The sequence below is a fragment of the Podarcis muralis genome, chromosome 10 (genome assembly GCF_964188315.1).
Source record: "Podarcis muralis chromosome 10, rPodMur119.hap1.1, whole genome shotgun sequence".
NCBI classification, from domain to species: domain Eukaryota; kingdom Metazoa; phylum Chordata; class Lepidosauria; order Squamata; family Lacertidae; genus Podarcis; species Podarcis muralis.
Window position 1 is genome coordinate 27,329,827 of NC_135664.1, and position 21,399 is coordinate 27,351,225.

Here is a 21,399-nt window from a genome sequence, read left to right on the forward strand (position 1 = left end):
TTTCGCTCTATAAGACGCACCAGACCACAAGACGCGCCTAGTTTTTGGAGGAGGAAAACAAGAAAAGAAAAATTCTGAATCTCAGAAGCCAGAACAGCAAGAGGGATCACTGCGCAGTGAAAGCAGCAATTCCTCTTGCTGTTCTGGCTTCTGGGATAGCTGCGCAGCCTGCATTCACTCCCTAAGACGCACACACATTTCCCCTTACTTTTTAGGAGGGAAAAGGTGAGTCTTATAGAGCAAAAAATACAGTATTTTAAATCAAGGGTGCACACAACCCAAATCAATCTGAGGACCACTTTCATAGAGTCAACTGTGGAGAGGAAATCTACTGCAGTTGTAACTATTTCGAAAGCTGTTCTATTGACCTCTTTTCTCTCTGCAGTTTACTCTTCCCTTTATATGAAAGATCTCCCTTAATCCTCTTGCCTTTTCTCTCATCCCATCCACAGTGCTCTTGTACTTCTTAGCTTGCATTCTTTATTTTATAATGCAAGTTCCTGTTTCCCCACTTACATTTCACCACCAGAGATCCTTTGCCTCTGCACCCCATGTTACCTTCTTATGCACCATTGCCTACTTTTTCTTCCTTCAGTGTTTTTTTGCTCTGTCTCCACCAACCATATTTCCTCACTGATTTCAGGGGCAACTGATTTCAGAGCGGCTTTCACTCTCACACCACAAGAAGCCTGCATACTGTTTGCAGAATTATACTGTACATTCTGTAAATATACTGTAAATATTTAAATATTTAGAAAAAATGTGAAATTCTGAGTCTGCTTCTTTAAAACAATGCCCAGTTTGCATGAATATTTCTATACCATTCACCACGCACACTCACATGTTTCTGGTTTATGTGAATAACTACGAGGATTCTTTTTTAAAAAGAATACGACCACGAACATTTAAATCTGCTTTAGAGCTAGCAACGCCACAAGAGACATGGGCCGCTTAGCACACCATACACTTTAAAATCCACGGATTTGTTAAGTCCAAAAATTCTGACAACCATGCCCTATATAAAAGAGATATTAGAAAATACAGATAATTGTTCAAGGCAAAACAATTCAATGGGTTATTGTCCTGCACCAATCCAGGGCTATGAAAAATAAACTGATCTTTCTGCTCACCTTGTGTCATCACAACCCTTCCTCGTTAGATTTCCTTTTTAATTTGATGCTTCCAACAGATGGGTGGTCAACCGAGTGTTAACTTATTGTACTAGAGTCGGCTGGTGGTGGAGGGAAGTTCCTCCAAGAATTAAATTATAGGTTTACAGAACACCACTCTCAAGGCATAAGGATGGGTTGGGGAGATCAATGACTGAAACTCCTGTTGTCTTTTTTTTGGGGGGGGGGGTTGTAAAAGCAACCGTGAGTTGCCCAGTGGTTGGTGGCTGCACCACTGAGGAAGGAGTGATGGTTAACCCTTTGCCCCAGGCTGTGGCTCTGTTCCTAGTTATCTCCCACCTGGTGCTATTAGCTTTAGATGTGGGGAGGGAGGGGGCAAAGGGGAGAAAGGCACATGGCTGGTTTTATTTTTCAAAGAGGAAGACACTGTGACATCCATCCCACCTGTCATATTTAGTTCGGCCCTCAGATTTCACATACCATGTCCAAACTATAACAAAGAACTGATTTAGATGTATATTGCAACACAGATCTACAGCATAATTTCAGAGTTATGTGATTGTAGCCAACCTAGCCCTACTTAGAGCAGACCTACTGAAATTAATGGGCCTAACTTAGTTGTGTCTATTTATGTCAACAGGTCTACTCTGAATAGGACTAAAACTGGATGCAACTGGAGTTTACATTATGTCTCCAAGAGTGAAATTCTCTAGGTATGCCTTAAGAGCTTAGAGCTGCTTCTTCTAGAAATAAATGCCGTGTTTACTGTAGTATGTTTGAGGATGACATAGAAACAATTTAGTTCATGGTTTTAAAATAAGATTACAAAAACCGATAAAATGCTGTGCTTTTCATCAGAATTTACAAAACAAGAAATATCTGATGTCCTCAAATTACTGTTATTTTTATTTACAATAGGAGATAAGTCTTCATAGCATCACAAACATGTGTAGAATAAACGAAGCCTACATTTTATAAATGTACATGGTATATGAATCAGTCACTAAGTTCTTCCTCGTCACTAAAATATGCACTTTTTTTGATCCGCGGTCGTCTTGAATCAGAGGTTGAGGCCTCTTCTTCTGCCTGCACCAATTTTTGCTGCTCTTCCTCAATTTTGGCTTGCTGCATGACAATTGAAGACAGAATTACATGAAATTATGTAATGCAAAATATACTTATTGACGGGCCAGTTCTTTTCTTGGTACTACATTGCTTGAATCTGTGCCACTGCCTCGCCTGCAACACTGAGCCATTCCCTCTTATGCAATCTTCCTTTTGGAAGGATTAGAAAAATTACTTCCCTGGCCATGGAAAGATTTTCAGTGCAAGATGAATTTCTGTTGACAAGTATTGTAAATAACTAACACAAAATAGATCCCACTATGAAGGCAGATGGCCTCCTGCTTGTACATGATGAATGTCTGTCGCTTACTTCCCACCCTGAAGAGCTGCTGTAGATGGTCCCTTGGCCATTTGGAGTTGCTTTTCGGGAGATGACGAAGGAAGATGCTACTCCACTTGCTATGTGACTAGAAGCATCTCTCACTTGCATAGCAGGATATTTTGACTCAAATCACTGTTCTGAAGTCACACAGTTTAACAGAAGTGTGGGATTTGCATCTTGGCTTCTGAATCTTTATTGCTAACACTATAATGATAATGATTCCTCCAGGAACCCAACGAAGCAGAATACAGTGTTTTCTAAAACAACAACCCACACTGAACTAAACAAAGCCCCATTGCACCCAAATGTCAGGTTTTAAAACCATAGGATAGAGTCAGGGCATTTGATTAAAATCTAGTCCCAGGCAACTGGTGATGCGTAAGAATTGTTGACCTCCAATGGGAAAGAGAGAGAAAAGAAGGAGAAACTAGTTCTCAAGGAGTGCCAGCTGTTATGTTTTACTGCACCTCGTGGCATTATGGAACTGAAGGTCCTTTTTCAGAAGCTGTCTTAGACTTTCTGTAGTGGCCTGCACAAATATCTGAAGCAGTTTGCACATGCACCATGAGGAAGAATTTGGGAAATCCACTTCAGGAAAAAAATGTGCTTCAGGAAGTTCAGGATTGCTCCCAAAGAAAGAAGTTCAGTTCCAAAACATGTTGAGAACTACAATAAACCTTAATAGCTGGCACTTTTCCAAACTAGTTTCTCCCTTTTTGCATTCTTTTTGTGTTTTTTCTTGTAACTAGCCATTTAACCAGGGACAAGATGAGCATCATGACGTGAATCGTGATAAATCCCCAGTTGTCCACTGGCTACATGTACAGATTATCCTGGAGAGCATAGAAGAGTTTGGATTTGATGTCCCGCTTTATCACTACCCGAAGGAGTCCCATAGCTTTGGGAAAGAGACTAGCACCAATTATGACACTGAACAGAAGCGAGCAGAACAATCCCTTCCTGTACATTCTGGATCTCTCCAGCTTTCCTTTAAAAATTAGAATGCTAACATTTAATTAGAATCAAAATAGGTATTTTTAGTACCTGGAAAGCTATAGCTTGACTGAGGCTATCAAGGGCAGGGTCTTCTCCCTCCTCTTCACTTTCTGGTTCTCCCTCACTGTGCAGCAAAGAAAGAAAGGAAGGAGAGGGGAGACACCCAAATATATCTTATAAACTCACAAGAAAAACATGGGAAAATGAAAGCTGCTTCATACATCTCCTTGCACTTACATTTCTTCTTCTTCCTCTTCTTCTTCTTCAATTGCTTTCTTTCTTTTCTTCTTTTCTTTCTTCTTTGGTGGCTCACGCTCCCCTAGCATGTTCTTAGGACATGCATAGCTTAAATGCCCCGTTTCCTTAAGAGAAAAGGTATATATATTTGTGAACAGGACTCACAAAAAAGCGCAGCAGCTTTGAGAATCAATATTCAAACAAACCTTACTAACTAATTATTTATTAATTCTTGAAGTGCAAAGAGGTTCTAGGGTTTCCCTGTTAGGGAGTCATTCATCCAGGAACAGGGAGAAGATTCCAAAACAGTCATATATAAGTGGGAGAGGCAATCTGAGCATGTGCAGCTTCAGCTGGAAGGGCCAATAAAAGGAGAACTTTCATTTTCACTTTTTGCAGATGACTGACCACCAAATGCTGTCTGCAAACTGTTGCGTCATGACTGCCTATAGACTCTGTTTGCCTACATCGTTGCTAAAAAGAAACAGGAACTGAAACTTAAGTATGCCATTACAGCTATTGCTGTAATGATTATAAATAGTGCTACCATGATGCGTTTATGACCAGTCAAGCAATAAATCACTTGACTGAGTTTTATTGTGTCTGAGTGTTTCTTCTCAAAGTGTAGCTTCAATTGCTGACCACCGCTTCCAGAAACTCTGCTAAATGGAAAGCTTCTACTCAAGCGTATACTCAAGCAGTAAAAGTGTGAAGGACTGTGACCTTTAATATTCCCCACCTCACAAATGCATATTTTGAGAAAGTGGGCCTATACCTCAGGTATGTGTTACTCTTTGGAAGCGACAGTGTAGTATTTGCAAACACTTAAAAACAGAAGCATGAACTAGAGTGCATGTGAATATTAGCATACGAACTGTGATAAAGCAAGAAGGAATTGCCATCTGCAAGCTGACTTTTGAAAGTTATAGTCACTGCTGGAAAATAATTCTAACAATTTATCTATCAATTTAATAGTTGGCAATCCAGAAGTGTGCTTCAAGCTGAACTGGTTTAAGAATAAGAGCGGGACCAAAAATAAATACTTCTGCTAGAGACCTTATAAATATACTCACTCCACATTCATAGCACTTTGATTTGTCATAGTAGTTTCGCCTGCGGATGAATTCTGCAGCTCTTCCATTGTCAATAGCAATACTTGCTTTTATTACTCTTCCAAACAGCTAAAAGCAAGTGGCAAGAAAAGCAAATACAACCTTAAGTTTTCTGAATGAATCAAAAGCTTCCTCATAACAATGTATGCTGTTGTCACTCACTTGTTTATTGTTAAGCGTCCGAGAACAGTTCTGTGCTGATTCTTTATCCAAGAACAAAATAAAAGCAACTCCTTTGCTCTTTCGTGTGTCTTTGTCTTTCATAATTGTCACTCTGAAACATAAGCAAGTTACTAATATGAACAAAAGAACAGTGTGTTTACATATCACTCAGCATAAAACTGCACTTTTTGAATTATTTGCTCTTTAACTCGTTTTATATGTAACGATCATTACAATACAAAGCTTGTTAACAGTTCATATATCATTGAAGTCCTAAGTGGTTTGAAACCAGGTTATATGAAGAATCACCTTCAATATTATTAGCCGGCTGAAGCTTTAAAGCAGGAAGAGGAAATCTGTGGCCCCCCAGATGTTGTTGAACTCCCATCAGCCCCAGCAAGCATAGCCAATGGTCAAAGATAATGGGAGTCAGGGTCCATCACCACTTGAAGGATCACAGTTTCCATATGTAAAAAAAAAAAGAATTCTAGCCATCTAAAATATGTCTGGATGAGAAATAAAACTGCTCATGTTTCTCTAGCAGGACAAAAAAATCATTATCAGATTGCTCATGAATGCATAAATTCCTATTCCCATTCAGAGATAATGCTGCTGGCTTGTAAATTTTAAACGATCTACTCTAAATGTTACATGTGAACTAGCCACAAACCATAATTAAAAATATGCAATATATGTCAAATCTATACTCACTTAACCACTTTGCCATATTTGGAAAAAATCTGAAAAAAGACATAAAAAGGGGTTTTAGCTGTTTAGGTAAGGCAATGTGTAACAAGAATGCAAATAAGTGTTTTTCTGTAAGACAAGAGAAACAATGTAACATGCAAGCTATGGTTATGCACAAAGTAGCTAAAACTTGATATTTATTTATTAAATCTCTATACCACCCTTCATCCAAAGATCCACAGGGTGGCTTGCAACATAAAAATACAAAATGCGAAGACAAAATACATGAAAAACAAAAACGAATCAATAACCCCCCTCCCACAAACACATTTAAAATGCCACAGATTGTTTAATTGGCCAAAGGCCTCATTACAGAGAAATGCCTAAAGATATGTAATGAAGGAGCCAGGCAAGCATCCTTGGGGAGAGCATTCCACAAATGGGGAACCACTGCAGAAAAGCCCTGTTCTCGTGTTGCCACCCTCTGGACCTCTTGCAGAGGAGGCACACAAAGAAGGGCTTCAGGTGATGATCACAGGGTCCAGGCCAGTTCATATGGGTAGAGGCAGTCCTTGAGGTACTGGAGTCCTGAGCTGCCTAAGGCTTTATATATCATACTTAAAATTCATACGTAATTTCGAAGTATACGTGCTTACTCTGTATAAGTCACTGTTTGTCAAAGAGAAGGGCAAGTTGGACACGTAAACTGTGCTTTTGCTTGGTGCTAGCCCTCCACTCATTTTTTTCTAGAGACCAAAAAGAAAAAGAAAAAAATAGTTAACTTTAACTTAGCTAATTAACACACCATTTTATAAACTATAGTCATGTACAAAATTATAGACAGCAAAGACTTCGTTGTTTTTTTTTAATTTATATTTACGGTACATGCTTAACCACCCAGACCAACTATCATTCCAGAAAGTGGTCAGGAAAGGAGGCAGGAGATAGGCATCTAGCCTGTCCAGACACCTCCAAGTGAGAATCCCGCTCCCCAGCCAACTACAATTCTGGCTGCAGTAACATCTAGGAGCAGAAAGGCAACAAACCAGTTTTTCATTCTTTTCACCATGGTGCTATGAGGAAAGATTTGGGCTTCTTAGTTTAGAAAGAAGGCAAGTGGTGGGGATGTGATGAAAGCTTATGAAATTATGAAGAGCATAAAGAAAGTGGCTAGAGGGAAGTTTTTCTTTCTCCCATAATACTAGAACAGGGGTGGGGAACCAATGATGCACCAATCCATTCTGAACAGCCCATCAATCTCCTACTGTTTTTCTTGGTGGCAGCAACATAAACACCCATCCACACAAACCAGCGTCCAGCATTCTCTGCAACTCCTCTTTTTCCTGCCTTTATGAGCAGCAGTGGCAATATAAAAACTTTTTTAAAAAACACAAACCTGTCCAGTCAACAGGGAATGTTCAATGGTTGGCAACTTGCAGTGTTCTCAGCAGTCTAAATTAAGACATGGATTGAATCTTCTGAAATGAATAGAACCAGTGTCACTGCTTGGAGGACATCAGAAAGCTCAGCCAACAATGGAGATTGTGTTCTGTACCCTGCCTTTGCTCCCTTTTTGATGGGGCCTGATAGGGCAGCTTGGTTTCCCTAACACTCTGTTGGGAAAGGTGATGGCCTCTGCTTCAGCTGAGTGGGGGAGAGATTGCAGGGAGATGATCACTGTAATCTCTCCACCCTGAAGAGGGATTGTGTTTTGACCTATATGTATGAGACTTACCCTGTTCTAGAACCTTGAGTTGTTCAAAGAAGCCGAGTGGTAGAAAGGAAATATTTCTGCACACAACATATTGCTATGCTGTTAAAATTGCTGATGGTCACCAACTTAGTTGGCTTTAAAAGTGGATTAGACAAACTCATGGAAGTAGTCAAAATGGCTATAAGCATGCCTCTAAATGCTAATTGCTGGGAAACTTCACTTATGCTCTGTGGTTGGATTCCCATAGGCATCTGGGTGACCACTGTGGGAAATTGGATGTCATCCACCAAGCAGAACCTTTTTCACAGCTTCATGAAGACGACATGAGAGCATGCGGCAAGTAAATATTCACCCCCATTTGTGCCACAAATGGTATGCAACTGATCTGTTAACAAAGCCTATTCAAAGCTACGAGCAGTACCGTTTGGCAATATCATGGGTAAATCTAATGGCTTGATTTTGTTACATATTTCAGCAGTTTTAAGTGAGTAGTTAAAAGTCTGAACCCTACCCCTGGAAGAGATAGGCGGGCTTCATTAATCTCTGCTTCATTGGACAGCAGACTTCACAAGGCTGTCACGAAGTGGAATTGACAGCTCGATTAGGTCTTGCTTCCTCAGATGTCAAGTCCCTCGCAGGGATTTCGATGAAGACTTGAGGGTGACGCGCTCTTGCAGGACTACTGCGCTGGAAGGGCTTTTAAGAGATGGGGCGCCTGGTCTCTACTCCAAGTAAACCCGGAAGCAGGAGGGTCCGAAGCACCCACTGGGAATGCGAAGGGTTAAGGACGCCGCCGCACACCTCCGAAGGTAGGAACCGAGGGACTCACTGCAGCCCAGAGAAGCCGCTCAGTCCGGCCAAACCATCGCCCTCACTTCCTCTGGAGCCGCCTCCCCCTCCTGTGGTCCCTCTAGGACGCCTCACGCCTGGGCGCCTTTTTGATGACGTAATATGCACGAGACTCCCTGTTAGGGTAGCGGCGGGGGGGGGGAGCGGACAGACTCGGCCATCCAAAGTCTATTCGTTTTAAAGGACCCTCGTTTCCGGGTCCTCTTTGAACGCCGCCCTATGCGAGGCAGCCGCTCCTTTCCCGCAACTCTATGGCCGCTCCTCTTGGCAAAGCTCTATTGCGGTAGGTCTATTGGGAGGGCTCTCTAGGGTAAACTTCTCGGTTTGGGACGGGCGACGAAGGGACGCGCAATGGACGCGCGTTTCCGGTGACGTCACCTAACGCGCCGGAAGTGGGTTAGGGACAAGCTCCGTGTTATGGCGGTCTTGACAGGCGGCGGGTGAGTTGGTTGGTACAGTACAAGGGATTATGGAGGGGGGGGTAGGCGGGGGAGAGAAAAAATGAGCCCCCCCTCCAATTTCCCATGGCCGGACTCCTTTTTTGGGAGGCGCACGCGCAGAACGGCGTTGCCCGGCGCTTGGGGATCCCTGGGAGCTCACTCCGACTCCTGGATGATTCCTTCGGTTTTCGCCCGGTCCGTTGGCCCGGCGAGGCTAAAATCGCCTCAGGAGACAAGGGCCAGTTCGGCTGAGGTGATAGCCTTGAGCCAGTCGGCCGCAGCCCTGCGCACGTGTCCTCGGAAGGAAGCCCCGCTGAGGGGAATGGGATTTCCTCTTGCGGCAGCGTGGCACTTCGGGAGCCGCCTGCGGGCGAGGGGATTCACGTGTCCCTCACTCAGACGTGGTGACAGGGGCGCAGTACTACACGTCTACTAGCAGCACGTCTTTAAAAAACACGCCGGCTGCACGTTGAGTCCCTTTGCTGCTGATTCCGTTCCTGGGTCTCTTTAACAGGAACCCGCAGCCTAGAAATTCCGATGAGACGTCGAAGGGTTGAGAAATGTTCCACCCGGTGAACTTCTGTTGCAGTCGCGTCTGTGCAGAGTTGCAATAATAGTAATGATTTTTTTTTATTTATAAGCCGCCCATCTGGCTGGGTTTCCTCAGCCACTCTGGGCAGCTTCCAGCAAAAATACATGAAACGTGCCTTGCATAAGACAACAGAAGTGGAAGACGGGAGAGCTGCGTTACTCTTAACAGAGCCCAAGTTGCTTCCAGTTGCCACCCTCCTCCTTTTCTGCCTTGCTGCAAACTGAACACGCTTGTTGTAAATTAAACACAATTTCTTGTTTGTGTTGGATAATAAATGTGGACCATCCACAAGCCCTTGCCCCATCTAACTAAGGGAATCCACACACAGATCAGGAACCAGGGGTAAAACAGATGAACATGCATGCATTAACTTCTCATGATACTCTGCTTCATGGAGCCAGCATACTGGCTTCCAGCCTTTGGCTTCCGCTTTGTGTGTGTGAGACACACATACCTGCATACCTCAGCCTCCTCGCCCTTTTCCTGCATACCTCAGCCTCCTCGCCCTTGTACGAGCCTATTCTCTTGGAGCTTTTCTTGACACAACCATCTCATTTTTATGTGTGTCATGTTACTATTAGGGGAGTAATACTACTGACCAAAAGGCTCTGCTCCTCATATGTCTTCTTTTCCTGCATGGGGTAATCAGTGTTATCGTCCACCCACCCCCATCAGCAGCTCCTCAAATTCCTGGAAACTGACTCCAAGAGATAGATGACCGTACAGAATTACTTTTGAGGAATTCTGGAAATGAAATTGCTTTTTTGGCTTGTACAGATTTTAGAACCAAATCTTGGTTCTAAATGGTATATATGTGCTGAAGCAGGCACCATATTAGAAAAGATATCCCTACTGGTACTGGAGGGTTCTGTCTCCTGACTGTCAGTAGTAGCTTTTCAGAAGTATTGTAGAAGGTAAGGGAGAGTGGAAGAGTCCCCTTGCACAACTGTCTTCATGTTCATAGTTCTTTGGCCCCAACTTAATGTTATTTTGCTTTTAATTGAGATAGATTCATTCCCCCTTTACCTTTGTTTTTAAAATACACAGGAACGAATTTATTGGGATTTAAAACATTGTTGAAGAAAGAACAAAAGTAAGTGATTTCAAATGCTATGTCTGTTGAACTAAAATTAGTTCTGATAACAAAGCTCTTTATTTTACACAGTGGGCAAAAAGTTTTTTGAAAAAAATAAAAGCTCTAATTGTGGTGTGTTTCAGATTTTTTAAAGTTCTGCTAATGTTAAGTGAAGAGTTGGGGACCATCCTGGACAGACTGGGGGTGCAGGGGAGAAGAGGAAGGGGAAGTTCTGTTATGTCAATGGAAATCCATTCTACTGGCACACAGATAGCATTGGATTCAACCCACGGCCTCTTAAAAATGTGTTAAGTAAAATTAAATCATACCCAAACATAAACATGTTTGCTCTCATCTGTTAACTGAATTGATGCATTAGCCATCAAAAAATGAGTTAAATGCTGCTCTTCTGTGTAAAATATGTAACAACCTTAGTAAATACAATGACACAAAAGGTCACTTAGAATTTTCAAGTGAATATAATATCTATTTACCCAATCAATCATCTTACATGTCAGATGTATGTAGTATTTGGTCATTGCAAACAGATGTGCTTTAATTATTACACAAATTATTATGCACACCAGGTCACAAAGTTTATGTGGCTGGATTCAAACGAAGGTGAATCCATGGAAGGAAGAAGTCCTTCTGTGAATTCAAGGGCCTATGATCCAGTTGGGGCATCTACTCACAGGAAGGAGGTAATTTTAACCAGTTCTGCCTCTCTTGTGAACCACCCACATGTTTTAGAAGACCCCAAGCCCTTGGGAGAAAGCCTTTAGTTTAAAAGATAAGTGAGTGAAAACTGACTTCCTCTCGCCTTTCTTTAGCAGGGACTGAGAACTCTTCTCACAGATACTTTGAACAAAACCTATGTAATTACAGGGCAATGTCTCACTTGCATGGGGGTTCTGTTCTAGGTGTGCATCACTGGGACATTGCAAGCTAGGATTCCCCTGTTCTGCTCTCCCTGTTCCCTTTTGACATGTGTGTCAGCGGAAACATGCACAAGTGGGGAATTGCCTGTACGATGTTCTGAAATTATTTAAATCACCTATGTGTGCTGAAATAGAAGAGCAGTGGACACAATTGAAAATGTAATATTAGAATTTCACTGTAAGCATTGAAATTAAGATGAGATAAGCCATAATAATGAACAAACCTAAATAATTGTTTGGCTTTTTCATGCCGTCTTCTCTCTTTTCCCATATGGTAGTGCCAACCTGGACAATACAGCTAGATTTGGACTAGCCACAAGGCTGCAAGTTCAGTCAGTGAGCTTTGATTCAGTGTTTTACTACAAGAATGCATACAACAGGTACAACAGTAGTTCTACAGGACAGCTTAAGAGTGGGTTTAAAGCCTACTGACAGCTTATCAAAAGGTAAAGGTAAATTTAGTAAAAGGTAATTGAGTCATTGCAGAGAAAATGAACAAGCCTTGTGTAGTGTATAATAACACTTTTAAAACAGGTAAAGTTATTTGACCCTTGGGAGTTTATCTCACCTAGACTGAATAGCAGGTAATAATTTAAATACGGAGGTTGTGGCGTGTCAACTTTTCTAGTTACATTTGGTGAGACCAATTTAATTTAGCTATCTATAAATTAAAACCGGCCCACTTGTTCCATGAGAGCATACTGATTAGTCACATTGCAGGAAAATGCGGATATGCCCCAAGGATTATTATCAGTTCTCCAAGGCACAGATAATTGCATGCCCTCATCTTTCACACCTTTGACAAATCCTAGTTTGCATTTATGTCATAAATGAGAAAATTATGGCTTGTGCAAATAGCAGACCATGCTTTAGTATTACAGTATGTGAGCAGGCTTTATCTTTACAAGCTCCCTCCTTGCCTCATGACACTTTTAGTGGAGTTCAACAAGTCTTAAGCTCGTGTCCTTTGCCACTGCTGCACCAAGGAGGAAACAAACCAAAGTATAGCTTCTTAGGGGAAGTAACCCCCAAGCCAGAATTTGGCTTGTTTTCATCTATAGCAGCAGCAGGAGAGGAGCCGTGTGAGAACTTTTGAGGAGCATACACTAGCAGTCTGCTCGTTCACATTAAATCATAGTTTGTTTTAAGCTATAATTTAATGTGCTATGCAAACCAGGCCAAAGAAGCTTTGAGTTAATTATGTGTAAAATGAAAAATTGGCATATTTCAAATATATAAACTGTCCTAAAATTCTGCACCAGCAAATCATGTCAAAAAAAGGATCCTTGAGGTATACTGTTGAATATTTACAGGCAAATGATTAAAAAGAATGCTAATGGCATTGGGAAAGTTTTATTGATGCTTCCAGATAAATAAGTGTCAACTTGGTGTATTAGAATCTCGGGTTTTCCAAGTATAGGACAATGTATCTCATGAAAAGTAGAAGACGTATTCTGGTACTTGTACCATCACCCAAGTTTTGACTTTAGGTAATAAAATCTTTATCTTTAGTGGCATACAGAAGAGATGATGTGTGGTCTGATGAACGATATGATTATGATAGACTTCCGCGAGAGCGGCTTCCTCCACGTCCTGATGTAAGTATAGTGCCATTAATCTGCATTACGTATTTCCTGCTCATAGTTCTTTGTCTTTATCGTTTTCTTTTCCCAAATCTTTTATCTTGGACTACACACTGAGGATTTCTATTAAAGACACCGAACATGTAACCAGGGGATGCGAGTCAAACTCAAGCAGGGTTATATAGATTGATATTATGAAAATTGGAATAGGAATCTTGATGGCAGTTGTCAGGGGTGCCTCAGGTCCCAGCTCACAAAGGACCAACGCCAGTGTCTCTTTATATACAAAAGTCTTTATTAAAGTTCATTGTTGGTTTTACATCCGTGGCGCGCATCCCTACGTCTGTAACCTTAGACCGTTGAAGCTCCGTCTGACTCTTCCCCTCCCATACACCAGTTTAACACCCGAGCTTTGCTCCACCTCTTCCTCTGCTCTCTTCTCCTCTGGGTCCTCCTGCCCCCTGGGCTCCCACCCCTCCTGGACTCTTCGGAGGTGGATTCCTCTGACTCCTCCCCCTGTCTCCGGCGGGCTTTGGGACCTGGCTCCCAATCTGGATTTTCTGCTGACCCGCGCGCCTGCACATTTGAACTTGGCGCGCGCGCCCAGCCGGCCACTTTCCTCCTAACGGCTACACTGCTCCTGTCACTGCTTCCTCCTTCGGAGGGGCTGGCTGGAACTGACCTCCGCTCTGCCCCTCCACTCTCCGACGGAGGCGTGGTCAGTTCTGACTCTCTCTCTCTCCCTGCTGAAGTGGACGCCGGTTCTGATCTGTGGGCTTCTTCCCCCCCGCTACGCTCTGGCAGGGAAGCTGGCCCTGATCTCCAGCTGCCGCTTGGGGACTCCCCGCTGGCCCCCCTTGCCCTGACCCTGGGCGCCTCTTTCTGAGAATCTTCTGATTTGCTGGAGAGACTCATGGAATCTCTTGAGTCACTGTCATATCCTCCTAAGCTCCCCTCAGATTCCTCCCCTTCGCTCTCCAACGCCTCTTTCCCCCGTGGCTCTGCCCCTGAGCCCCTGACAGCAGTTCAGTGTAAATTTATCCCATATGTTTGGAAATTCAGTAGTCATGGGTTAATTTAATGCAGGAGCCCCCTTTTAGGGCTCAGGGACACATTTGGAAATCTTAGAAACTGTCGCGAGCACCACAAAATATTTATTTAGACTTTTAATTCTCACAACTTGCCATCAAAAACAGGAGGCAGCCAATCCCCCACCACAGAAAGAAAGAAAGGCGCCAAAGGAGGTGGCTGAGGGTAGCACATGGGGACGCTAGGTTTTAGGTAAAATGTCCTTTATTGGGCTGTATTGGATCACTGGGGAATACTTTACCTCCTCTACCTCAGTCTACCTTTTGGTGGATGTTAAGAGTAGGCAGAAATGAATTGTTTTGGGGGCAAAAAGCTAGAAATGTGGCTAGATTTTGTTAAATTGCAAAGAACAGAGTTTTTGTTAAGTTCGTTCCCAAATACCCGTGTTGGGCATTGTGAGACTTTCAAATGGTAGTGAAGCCGCCACCTAATAATCGCCATGCGTTCTTTGCGCATAGGTCCTCTCGCTATTTGCTGGTCTGTGAATCTTTCTTCACACCCCATTTTTTTTAATGATACGTTTGTAACCTGGAAGAAAGGATGTGAACTGAGAAGTTTGCAGTTGAGACAGTAAAAGGCAACATTGCAAAGTTTATATATATCTGTGTTGTGTGTGTGTGTGTGTGTGTGAGAGAGAGAGAGAGAGAGAGAGAGAGAGAGAGAGAGAGAATTATTGGGAGTTGTAAAAACTTAAACATAAAGCAATTTTTATTTAACAAAATTTATATACCTCTTGAAATCCTGTAAGCAGTTTACAAAATCAATATTACCTTTCTCTTTGAAAACATGGTTATTATATTGGATTGAAGAATTCAGAGAGTAGATATTGGCTCTTCAAAAAGCCAATTAAAATCACATTTGCATCCCAATCCTCGGCAAGTCCATTCAGAAATAAATCCCACTGATTTCCATGAAATGACTCATGAGTACTTTTGCTCCCCAGGCTCAAATCCTTTCCAGAAGCAGAGGGCTTTTACCAGTCCTGTCCTGAGGACAAATACAGCCTAGCATAGCTGCAGAACTCATATTGGATCAATAGAGTTCTGAAATAGTTCAGTACTACCAAATCCATTTCTGAGTTGGTTTTCTCTGATGCCTTAAATGTAAAATGGCTATGTAACGCAAGGAGCAAAACATAGAATATCTTAGATGCAAAGGTTAGGTAAGAATACAAGTCTGATTAAAAAAACACCTGTGTGATGGTTTAGGAACTGTGCCAGTTTTATATGGCAGACTTGAACATTTGGATGGTTCAAAGACTCCTGCCTTTAGACCTCACTTGCCTCCCCAGTTACATCTTTATCTGTGTAGAAAAAAAGTAATATCAGAATTAGCCTTTATAGGGAGAAAAATTGGAGCAGCAATGGAAATTTATAATATTTGCATGCTTTACCCCTAGTCAAGATACAGTTTTGACATACTATATCTTAGACTAGAATAAAATGTCAAAACTGTTCAGTATGAATTTCTTCTATGAAGAAATTAATATTAAATTAAAAAGGGCATTGTTAAGCAAATCCCAGCCCATTTCCAGTGACAATTCAAAGTGGAGGTGCTTCCTTTTTAACGCCCTACATGGCTTATCTAGCTGAACAAAGGAGTGTCTGTTCTCACATCTGTCCATGCCATGAGGTCATCTATAGATGTCCGTGTTCAAGAACATTTGATGTAAGACCTCTTGGTTGTGGCACCCTGCCTTCGTAATTCCATCTACAGGAAGGTTTGCCTGGTGCTTACATTATCATTTCAGTTCCCCATGCCTCTCAAATCATTTAGTTATTTACATGTTGCTTCAATTTCCTGTTTTATCATTGTTTATATGGTATAATTCCCAGAATTCCCATTTTGAGAACTGTTGTTGAAAACGTGGTATAGAAATATCCTAAATATACGAATTCCTTTAAGCCTTAGTGATAACAAATGGGATTTTTTAAAAAGAAAACTTTCTAATTTTTTTCATTTACAGTGTTTGACGAAAGTATTTGACAGCGTAGAACACCAGGTATTAGTACTAGGTTGTCATTCTTTTTAAGTTTTTAAGGTGGCTTTTGGTAAATCTTGATGGTTTTACTTTTGTGCACCTTTTTTCTGGCTTTCACATATGGCACTATTTGTCGTTACCAAGACAAACTGGTAACTACCATTTGAGCACTCTTCTTTGTCAGGTGCGTTACTCTGGGAGAACTGGGCACTAAGGTTCCTCTGCAACTATCCAATATATCTGCATGTTGTGACACTTGGCCAGGGGTGAGCTGCGTAGAAAGGCTTCAGAAACCTGGAAGAGCGGCTTCTGGCTTCAGTCTCTCCCTCCTTCTTATACATAGGGGAGGGTACATAAGCTTAAGGATCCTGTAGTGAGACTAATTCCTGAGAGCCCCCAAGGGCAGAGAAGCTGCCCCATCAGCAGTAGCTGGCGTGGGAATTTTGTGGAGACTATATAACTGCAACACATTAGGGGAAAATAAATCAAAGGAAGTAAAGGTCAAAATACAAACTCACTGAATTTTCTTCTGGTTTGTGATGCTTCTTAATTCCTTTTACAGGAGTCAGAGTGCTCTTCTCATTTTCAACGGGCTGGAGATTGGATGAGATTGAACGACATATATCTAGTCAGTCAGTTTTTTCTGTTTTAATAGCTAAGCAGCAGTAGGATGCAAAAATTGGCAGAACTGCTCTTTGACTAACAATTACTCATTCTATGATGACAGTAATAGTTTACAGAAGCATTTTGTAGCTAAGGGTCAGTGCATTTCAATAATTATTAAGTGATTTTGAGGGATCTGCTTTTGGTCCTTTAAATGGTTTTATGTTTCCAATACAGTGTTACCTTGGTTCTCGAACTTAATCCATTCCAGGAGTCCATTCGACTCCCAAAACTGTTCGAAAACCAAGGCACGGCTTCCACTTGGCTGCAGGAGGTTCCTGCACTCAAGCGGAAGTTGTATCGGACGTTCGGCTTCCTAAAAACATTCGCAAACCGCAACACTTCAGGAGCTGATTTGTTCTGCAACTAAGCCGTTCTGGAACCAAGGTTCCACTGTCCAAGAAATGCACATAATTATCGCTAAGTTCAACTTTATGTATTCATGAATATTTTCCATACACAGAATAGTGGATGGATATCTATCTTTGCTATCAATATAAAAATTAGATGTCATGTGTTTTTTTATTTCTATTCCCCAACTTCCTTTAAGGCAGAAGTTATACTAGTTTTGAAAAGCTTAGAAAAATCATTCACAGTAAAAATGTAAAATGTGTATTACCAAAGGATTGGGTCCAGATTTCCTCCTCTGAAAACTGTAAGAGCTCTTCAGTTTGCAGAGGGAATTAGAATCATGCAGATGCTCACCTCTGAATGAAAGATGGGGAGAGCATTTTCATGTATTAGCCTACTTTGCACAGTGTTCAAGAGAGGAGGTTTTCAGGACTTTGCAGAGGGGAAAATAAATTTATGATAGTTTTCTCTCTGCCTGCTTCCTCTACTGCAAGCATAATCTCGCTGAGCACAATTCTGGATCCAACCCCAATATATTTTATTAGTTTGCCGAATTTTGCACTTCTTTTAGAAGAACAGTTCTAAAGGATGAAGTGCCTTCCATCAGCTTCAGCTGGTGAGCCATCTGCACCCCTATCTGGACAGGAATAACTTTAACTTCTGTGGTCTGTGCTCTTGTAACCTCTAGATTAGATTACTGCAATGTGTTATATATAGGGCTGCCTCTTAAGACTGTTTGGAAACTTCAGCTGGTGCAGAATTTGGTGACCGGGCTGCTAATTGGGGCAAGTCAGTTGGAACATATTATATTGAACCTGGCTCCACTGCACTGGCTGCCAGTCGGTTTCCGGGCCCAATTCAAAGTGCTGGTTTTGACTTACAAAACCTTTAGTGTATCAGGATCGCAATACTTCAAGGACTGCCTCTCCCTATATGAACCAACTCAAACCTTGCAATCATCATCTGAAGTCCTTCTTTGTGTACTTCCCCCATGCAAGGTCTGGAGGGTGGCAAGACAAGAACGAGCCTTTCCTGTGGTGGCTCCCTGTTTGTGGAATCCTCTCCCCAGGGAGGGAGGCCTGATGCCTTCATTAAATACCTTTAGGCACCAAGCGAAAACATTTCTGTATAACCAGGCCTTTAGCTGATTAACATTCTGTGGTCTTTTAAATGTGTTTGTGGTGGTAATTGATTTGATTTGATTTTGTTTTATTATCTATTTTGTGTTCTCATTTATCTTCGGAGGAAGGGCAGTAAACTAAACAAGCAAACAGAACAAGTATATAGTAAGATTAAATTATTGAAAAGGAAACATAATGGAAGAAGTGTGTAATTTTAGATCTCAGGGTGTGAGTTCCAGTATCATATGAGCAGCGAGGTTCTCCTAAATCTGCCCACAATGTCCCCCGTGCCCTCAAAATCCGCTCTGCTCTGGAGAGTCCTTCACCCCTCTAGAGTAGATTTTGGATGGTATTGGGAAGGCAGAAGGGGGAAGAGGTGACACTGGAAGTCTTATTGTCCCAGTGGATTTCCGTTGTGCAAGCAGATAGATATAATTAGACATTGCCCTAAATATGGGAAGGCAACTGTAAATTAAGTAGTGGTAAAATCTTAATCGAATGGTGGAAGAAACTGGGCTATTTTGGCATAACTACTCTATCCTGATCAGGTGTGTGTGTGTGTGTGTGCGCGCGTGTGAGGAAGAGACAAAAAGTGGAAATCCCTGTGAGTTGCCTTGGGTGGGCTCTCACTCCCCTGAAGTGGCTTATAAATAAAACACCATATCACCTTTTTAGGAAGACTATGCTCGAGAAGTCAACTTTGCGAACAAGAAACCACCACTTCCAGAGAGACCTGGGGAAGGAAGCTACAGTAGATATGAATATAGTCATGCTCCTGTTGGCTATAGAGATTACGGAGACGGCCGCGGTTTTGCCCACGAAAGAAGAAGTGGACCACCACACAGAATGGTAAGTTAAATTTTTGCCCCTGGCTGGAAATTGTATGCTCCTGATGGGTTTTTTGGGCTTCTATCTTAAATTAACCTGCTCAAAGAAATGGTACCTGAATTTGCACCTCAACCACCATGAAACTTGTTATGTAATCACAATAGGAAAGCAACCACAATGCTTTGATTCTATTTCCTAAAATGTAACACACTAGGATACCTTTAAAATGGTGCATCAAATCTAGCCTCCTTTTTGCTCATTTCTATAATGGATTTTCATAGTTCCAGGGCACCTTGTTTGGAGGATGGCTATTACTGTTGTAGAAGTATTGTCTCGGTCTCATCAGTCTATCATTCTGTGTGCCTAATGAAACAAGCTCATCAGCAACATGCAAATTAAGATCTAATCTCTGGATTTAACATTTGATCAGTGCATTCCGCTCCTTGCCCCTTTGGGGGAAATAATTTTGGTTTCATAATACTTAGCAACTTCAGTGTCTGTGAAAGACCTATAGTGTTTTATATATTGTTGAGAAAGATTCTCAGCAAAGAACTGCTCCAAATATTTGTGAGAGGTGTGGTGAAATTGAGAGCCCTACTACTATGTGGATTGTGTTTAAGGTAAGGTAGAAGACTGATGAAGTTTTAATTCTTCAAACTGTATCTTGCATTATACTCAATTTTGCATTGTCCAATTTCACTTTTATAGGATGATCCTGGATATAGATGGCAAAGGGACGACCATCCTGCTAGTCGTCAGCCTGATTATAGGTAACTGTGTTTTTAACATGAAATAATTGTGTTTTAATTGCATGCACTCCTGAATTTTTTAGAATTATTTTGTTGATATTAAAGATCAATTTGTGCATAGCAATTTGAATGCCAGGTCTACAAATATCTATCTATCTACCTATCTACCTATCTACCTATCTACCTATCTACTATCTATCTCATTGGCACGTTAAAGTAAGGGTGGTAGTGTTCATACTGTTCTGCAATGACGCTATAAGTTCCTGAACCATCTTTACTGCTAAATACCTTGAATTCTACCCATGTTTCTGTGTCTTTGATAGTATTTTTTTTATTATTTTGATTGTTGGTGTGCCATGCATCAGTAGTGAGAGCTATTTTTGATATTTGCTTCCCAGCCACAGAGCTTTCCGGGACCTGAATCCAATGTTTGTTTGGATAGGATGGAAACTTTTAATCTGATGGGGGAAATAACTTTATTGCTCTTGTTGCTACTGTACTTGATTGGACTCTGCATAGCGGATGATGGGGAGGACCAGATAAGATTGAACACTCCCTCCCCCGGTTTGGTGCAATATGGCCTGGGTGCCATGGCATGGTAAAATACCTACCTACCGTGTCACCTAATTCATCGGGCTCTAGGACCTACGAATGCATAAGCTCTTATGCTGCCTGGAACCTTGATTCTGAAAGCTATGCACGCAAGCTATGGCTGCAAGAGTTGGTAAAAGCATTAAAATGTGTTTTAGAGGTATGTTCAAAGGGAGAGGAAGGAAACGGTAGTTCTTCCGCTCAGTAACGCTATTATTGGAATGGCATTATATGATTATCCATTGCTGGAAGCCACAGGAATTCTTGCAGGCTTCCCACAGGGATATGGTTGGCCCTTCTTGAGAAATGAATGCTGGGCTAGATGGGCCATTGGCCTGATCCAGCAAGCTGCTCTTGTGTAAGGATGATGAAATGTTAACAGGTACAAAGAGAAAGAGGGATCTCCTATAAGTCGGTGTGAACTGGTGAGAAATCAGGATTGTAGTTCAAGGTTGGTCAGGTAATACCTACCTATCTGCCTTTAATGAGTTCAAGTTCTAGGGCTCCCAGTTGCTTAGAGCGTGGTGCTGATAATGACAGAGTTGCAGGTTCGATCCCTATATGGGACGACTACATATCCCTGCATTGCAGAGGGTTAAGCTAGATGCTCCCCAGGGTCCTTTCCAACTCTACAGTTCTATTATTCTAGTGAAATGTGCAGGTGTACTCTCGGGAGTGCTGTCTATTGTCCTTGAGACATCTTTGACAATGGGTAACTAATCATTGGGGACGCAGGTGGCGCTGTGGGTTAAACAACAGAGCCTAGGACTTGCTGATCAGAAGGTCAGTAGTTCGAATCCCCGCGACGGGGTGAGCTCCCGTTGCACGGTCCCTGCTCCTGCCAACCTAGCAATTCGAAAGCACGTCAAAGTGCAAGTAGATAAATAGGTACCGCTCTGGCGGGAAGGTAAACGGCATTACCATGTGCTACTCTGGTTTGCCAGAAGTGGCTTAGTCATGCTGGCCACATGACCTGGAAGCTGTACGCCGGCTCCCTCGGCCAGTAAAGCGAGATGAACGCCGCAACCCCAGAGTCGGCCACAACTGGACCTAATGGTCAGGGG

The 21,399-nt window shown here is 42.1% G+C and overlaps 2 protein-coding genes across 21 annotated transcripts in view; one reads left to right on the plus strand and one right to left on the minus strand.

Annotated features, from left to right (window-relative positions):
- Positions 1-2,018: 2,018 nt before the first annotated feature.
- On the minus strand, positions 2,019-8,388 carry ZCRB1 (zinc finger CCHC-type and RNA binding motif containing 1). Of its 4 annotated transcripts, none has more exons than XM_028746410.2 (9): positions 7,997-8,388; positions 7,168-7,246; positions 6,428-6,517; positions 5,796-5,824; positions 5,085-5,196; positions 4,884-4,991; positions 3,811-3,935; positions 3,622-3,697; positions 2,019-2,255 (listed from the first exon to the last, which is right to left on the minus strand). In XM_028746410.2, the coding sequence occupies exons 3-9, from the start codon at positions 6,509-6,511 to the stop codon at positions 2,127-2,129; spliced, it is 663 nt and encodes a 220-aa protein (XP_028602243.2). In that variant the 5' UTR covers positions 6,512-6,517; positions 7,168-7,246; positions 7,997-8,388; the 3' UTR covers positions 2,019-2,126. The 4 variants fall into 4 exon arrangements, with proteins under 4 accessions (XP_028602243.2, XP_028602241.2, XP_028602242.2 ...); XM_028746408.2 differs by having other exon boundaries at positions 7,168-7,249; XM_028746409.2 differs by lacking the exon at positions 7,168-7,246.
- A 24-nt stretch (positions 8,389-8,412) lies between these two features.
- PPHLN1 (periphilin 1) overlaps positions 8,413-21,399 on the plus strand; it is a 29,495-nt gene continuing 16,508 nt past the window's right edge. For 4 of the 17 annotated variants that reach the window (XM_028746393.2, XM_028746397.2, XM_028746402.2 and 1 more), the window contains exons 1-8: positions 8,624-8,774; positions 10,414-10,459; positions 11,658-11,825; positions 12,892-12,977; positions 16,018-16,053; positions 16,595-16,660; positions 18,843-19,016; positions 19,704-19,765. In XM_028746393.2, the coding sequence (XP_028602226.2) occupies positions 11,747-11,825; positions 12,892-12,977; positions 16,018-16,053; positions 16,595-16,660; positions 18,843-19,016; positions 19,704-19,765 (503 nt within the window). In that variant the 5' untranslated portion in view covers positions 8,624-8,774; positions 10,414-10,459; positions 11,658-11,746. The other 13 variants (XM_028746394.2, XM_077934657.1, XM_028746398.2 and 10 more) reach the window with 13 other exon arrangements.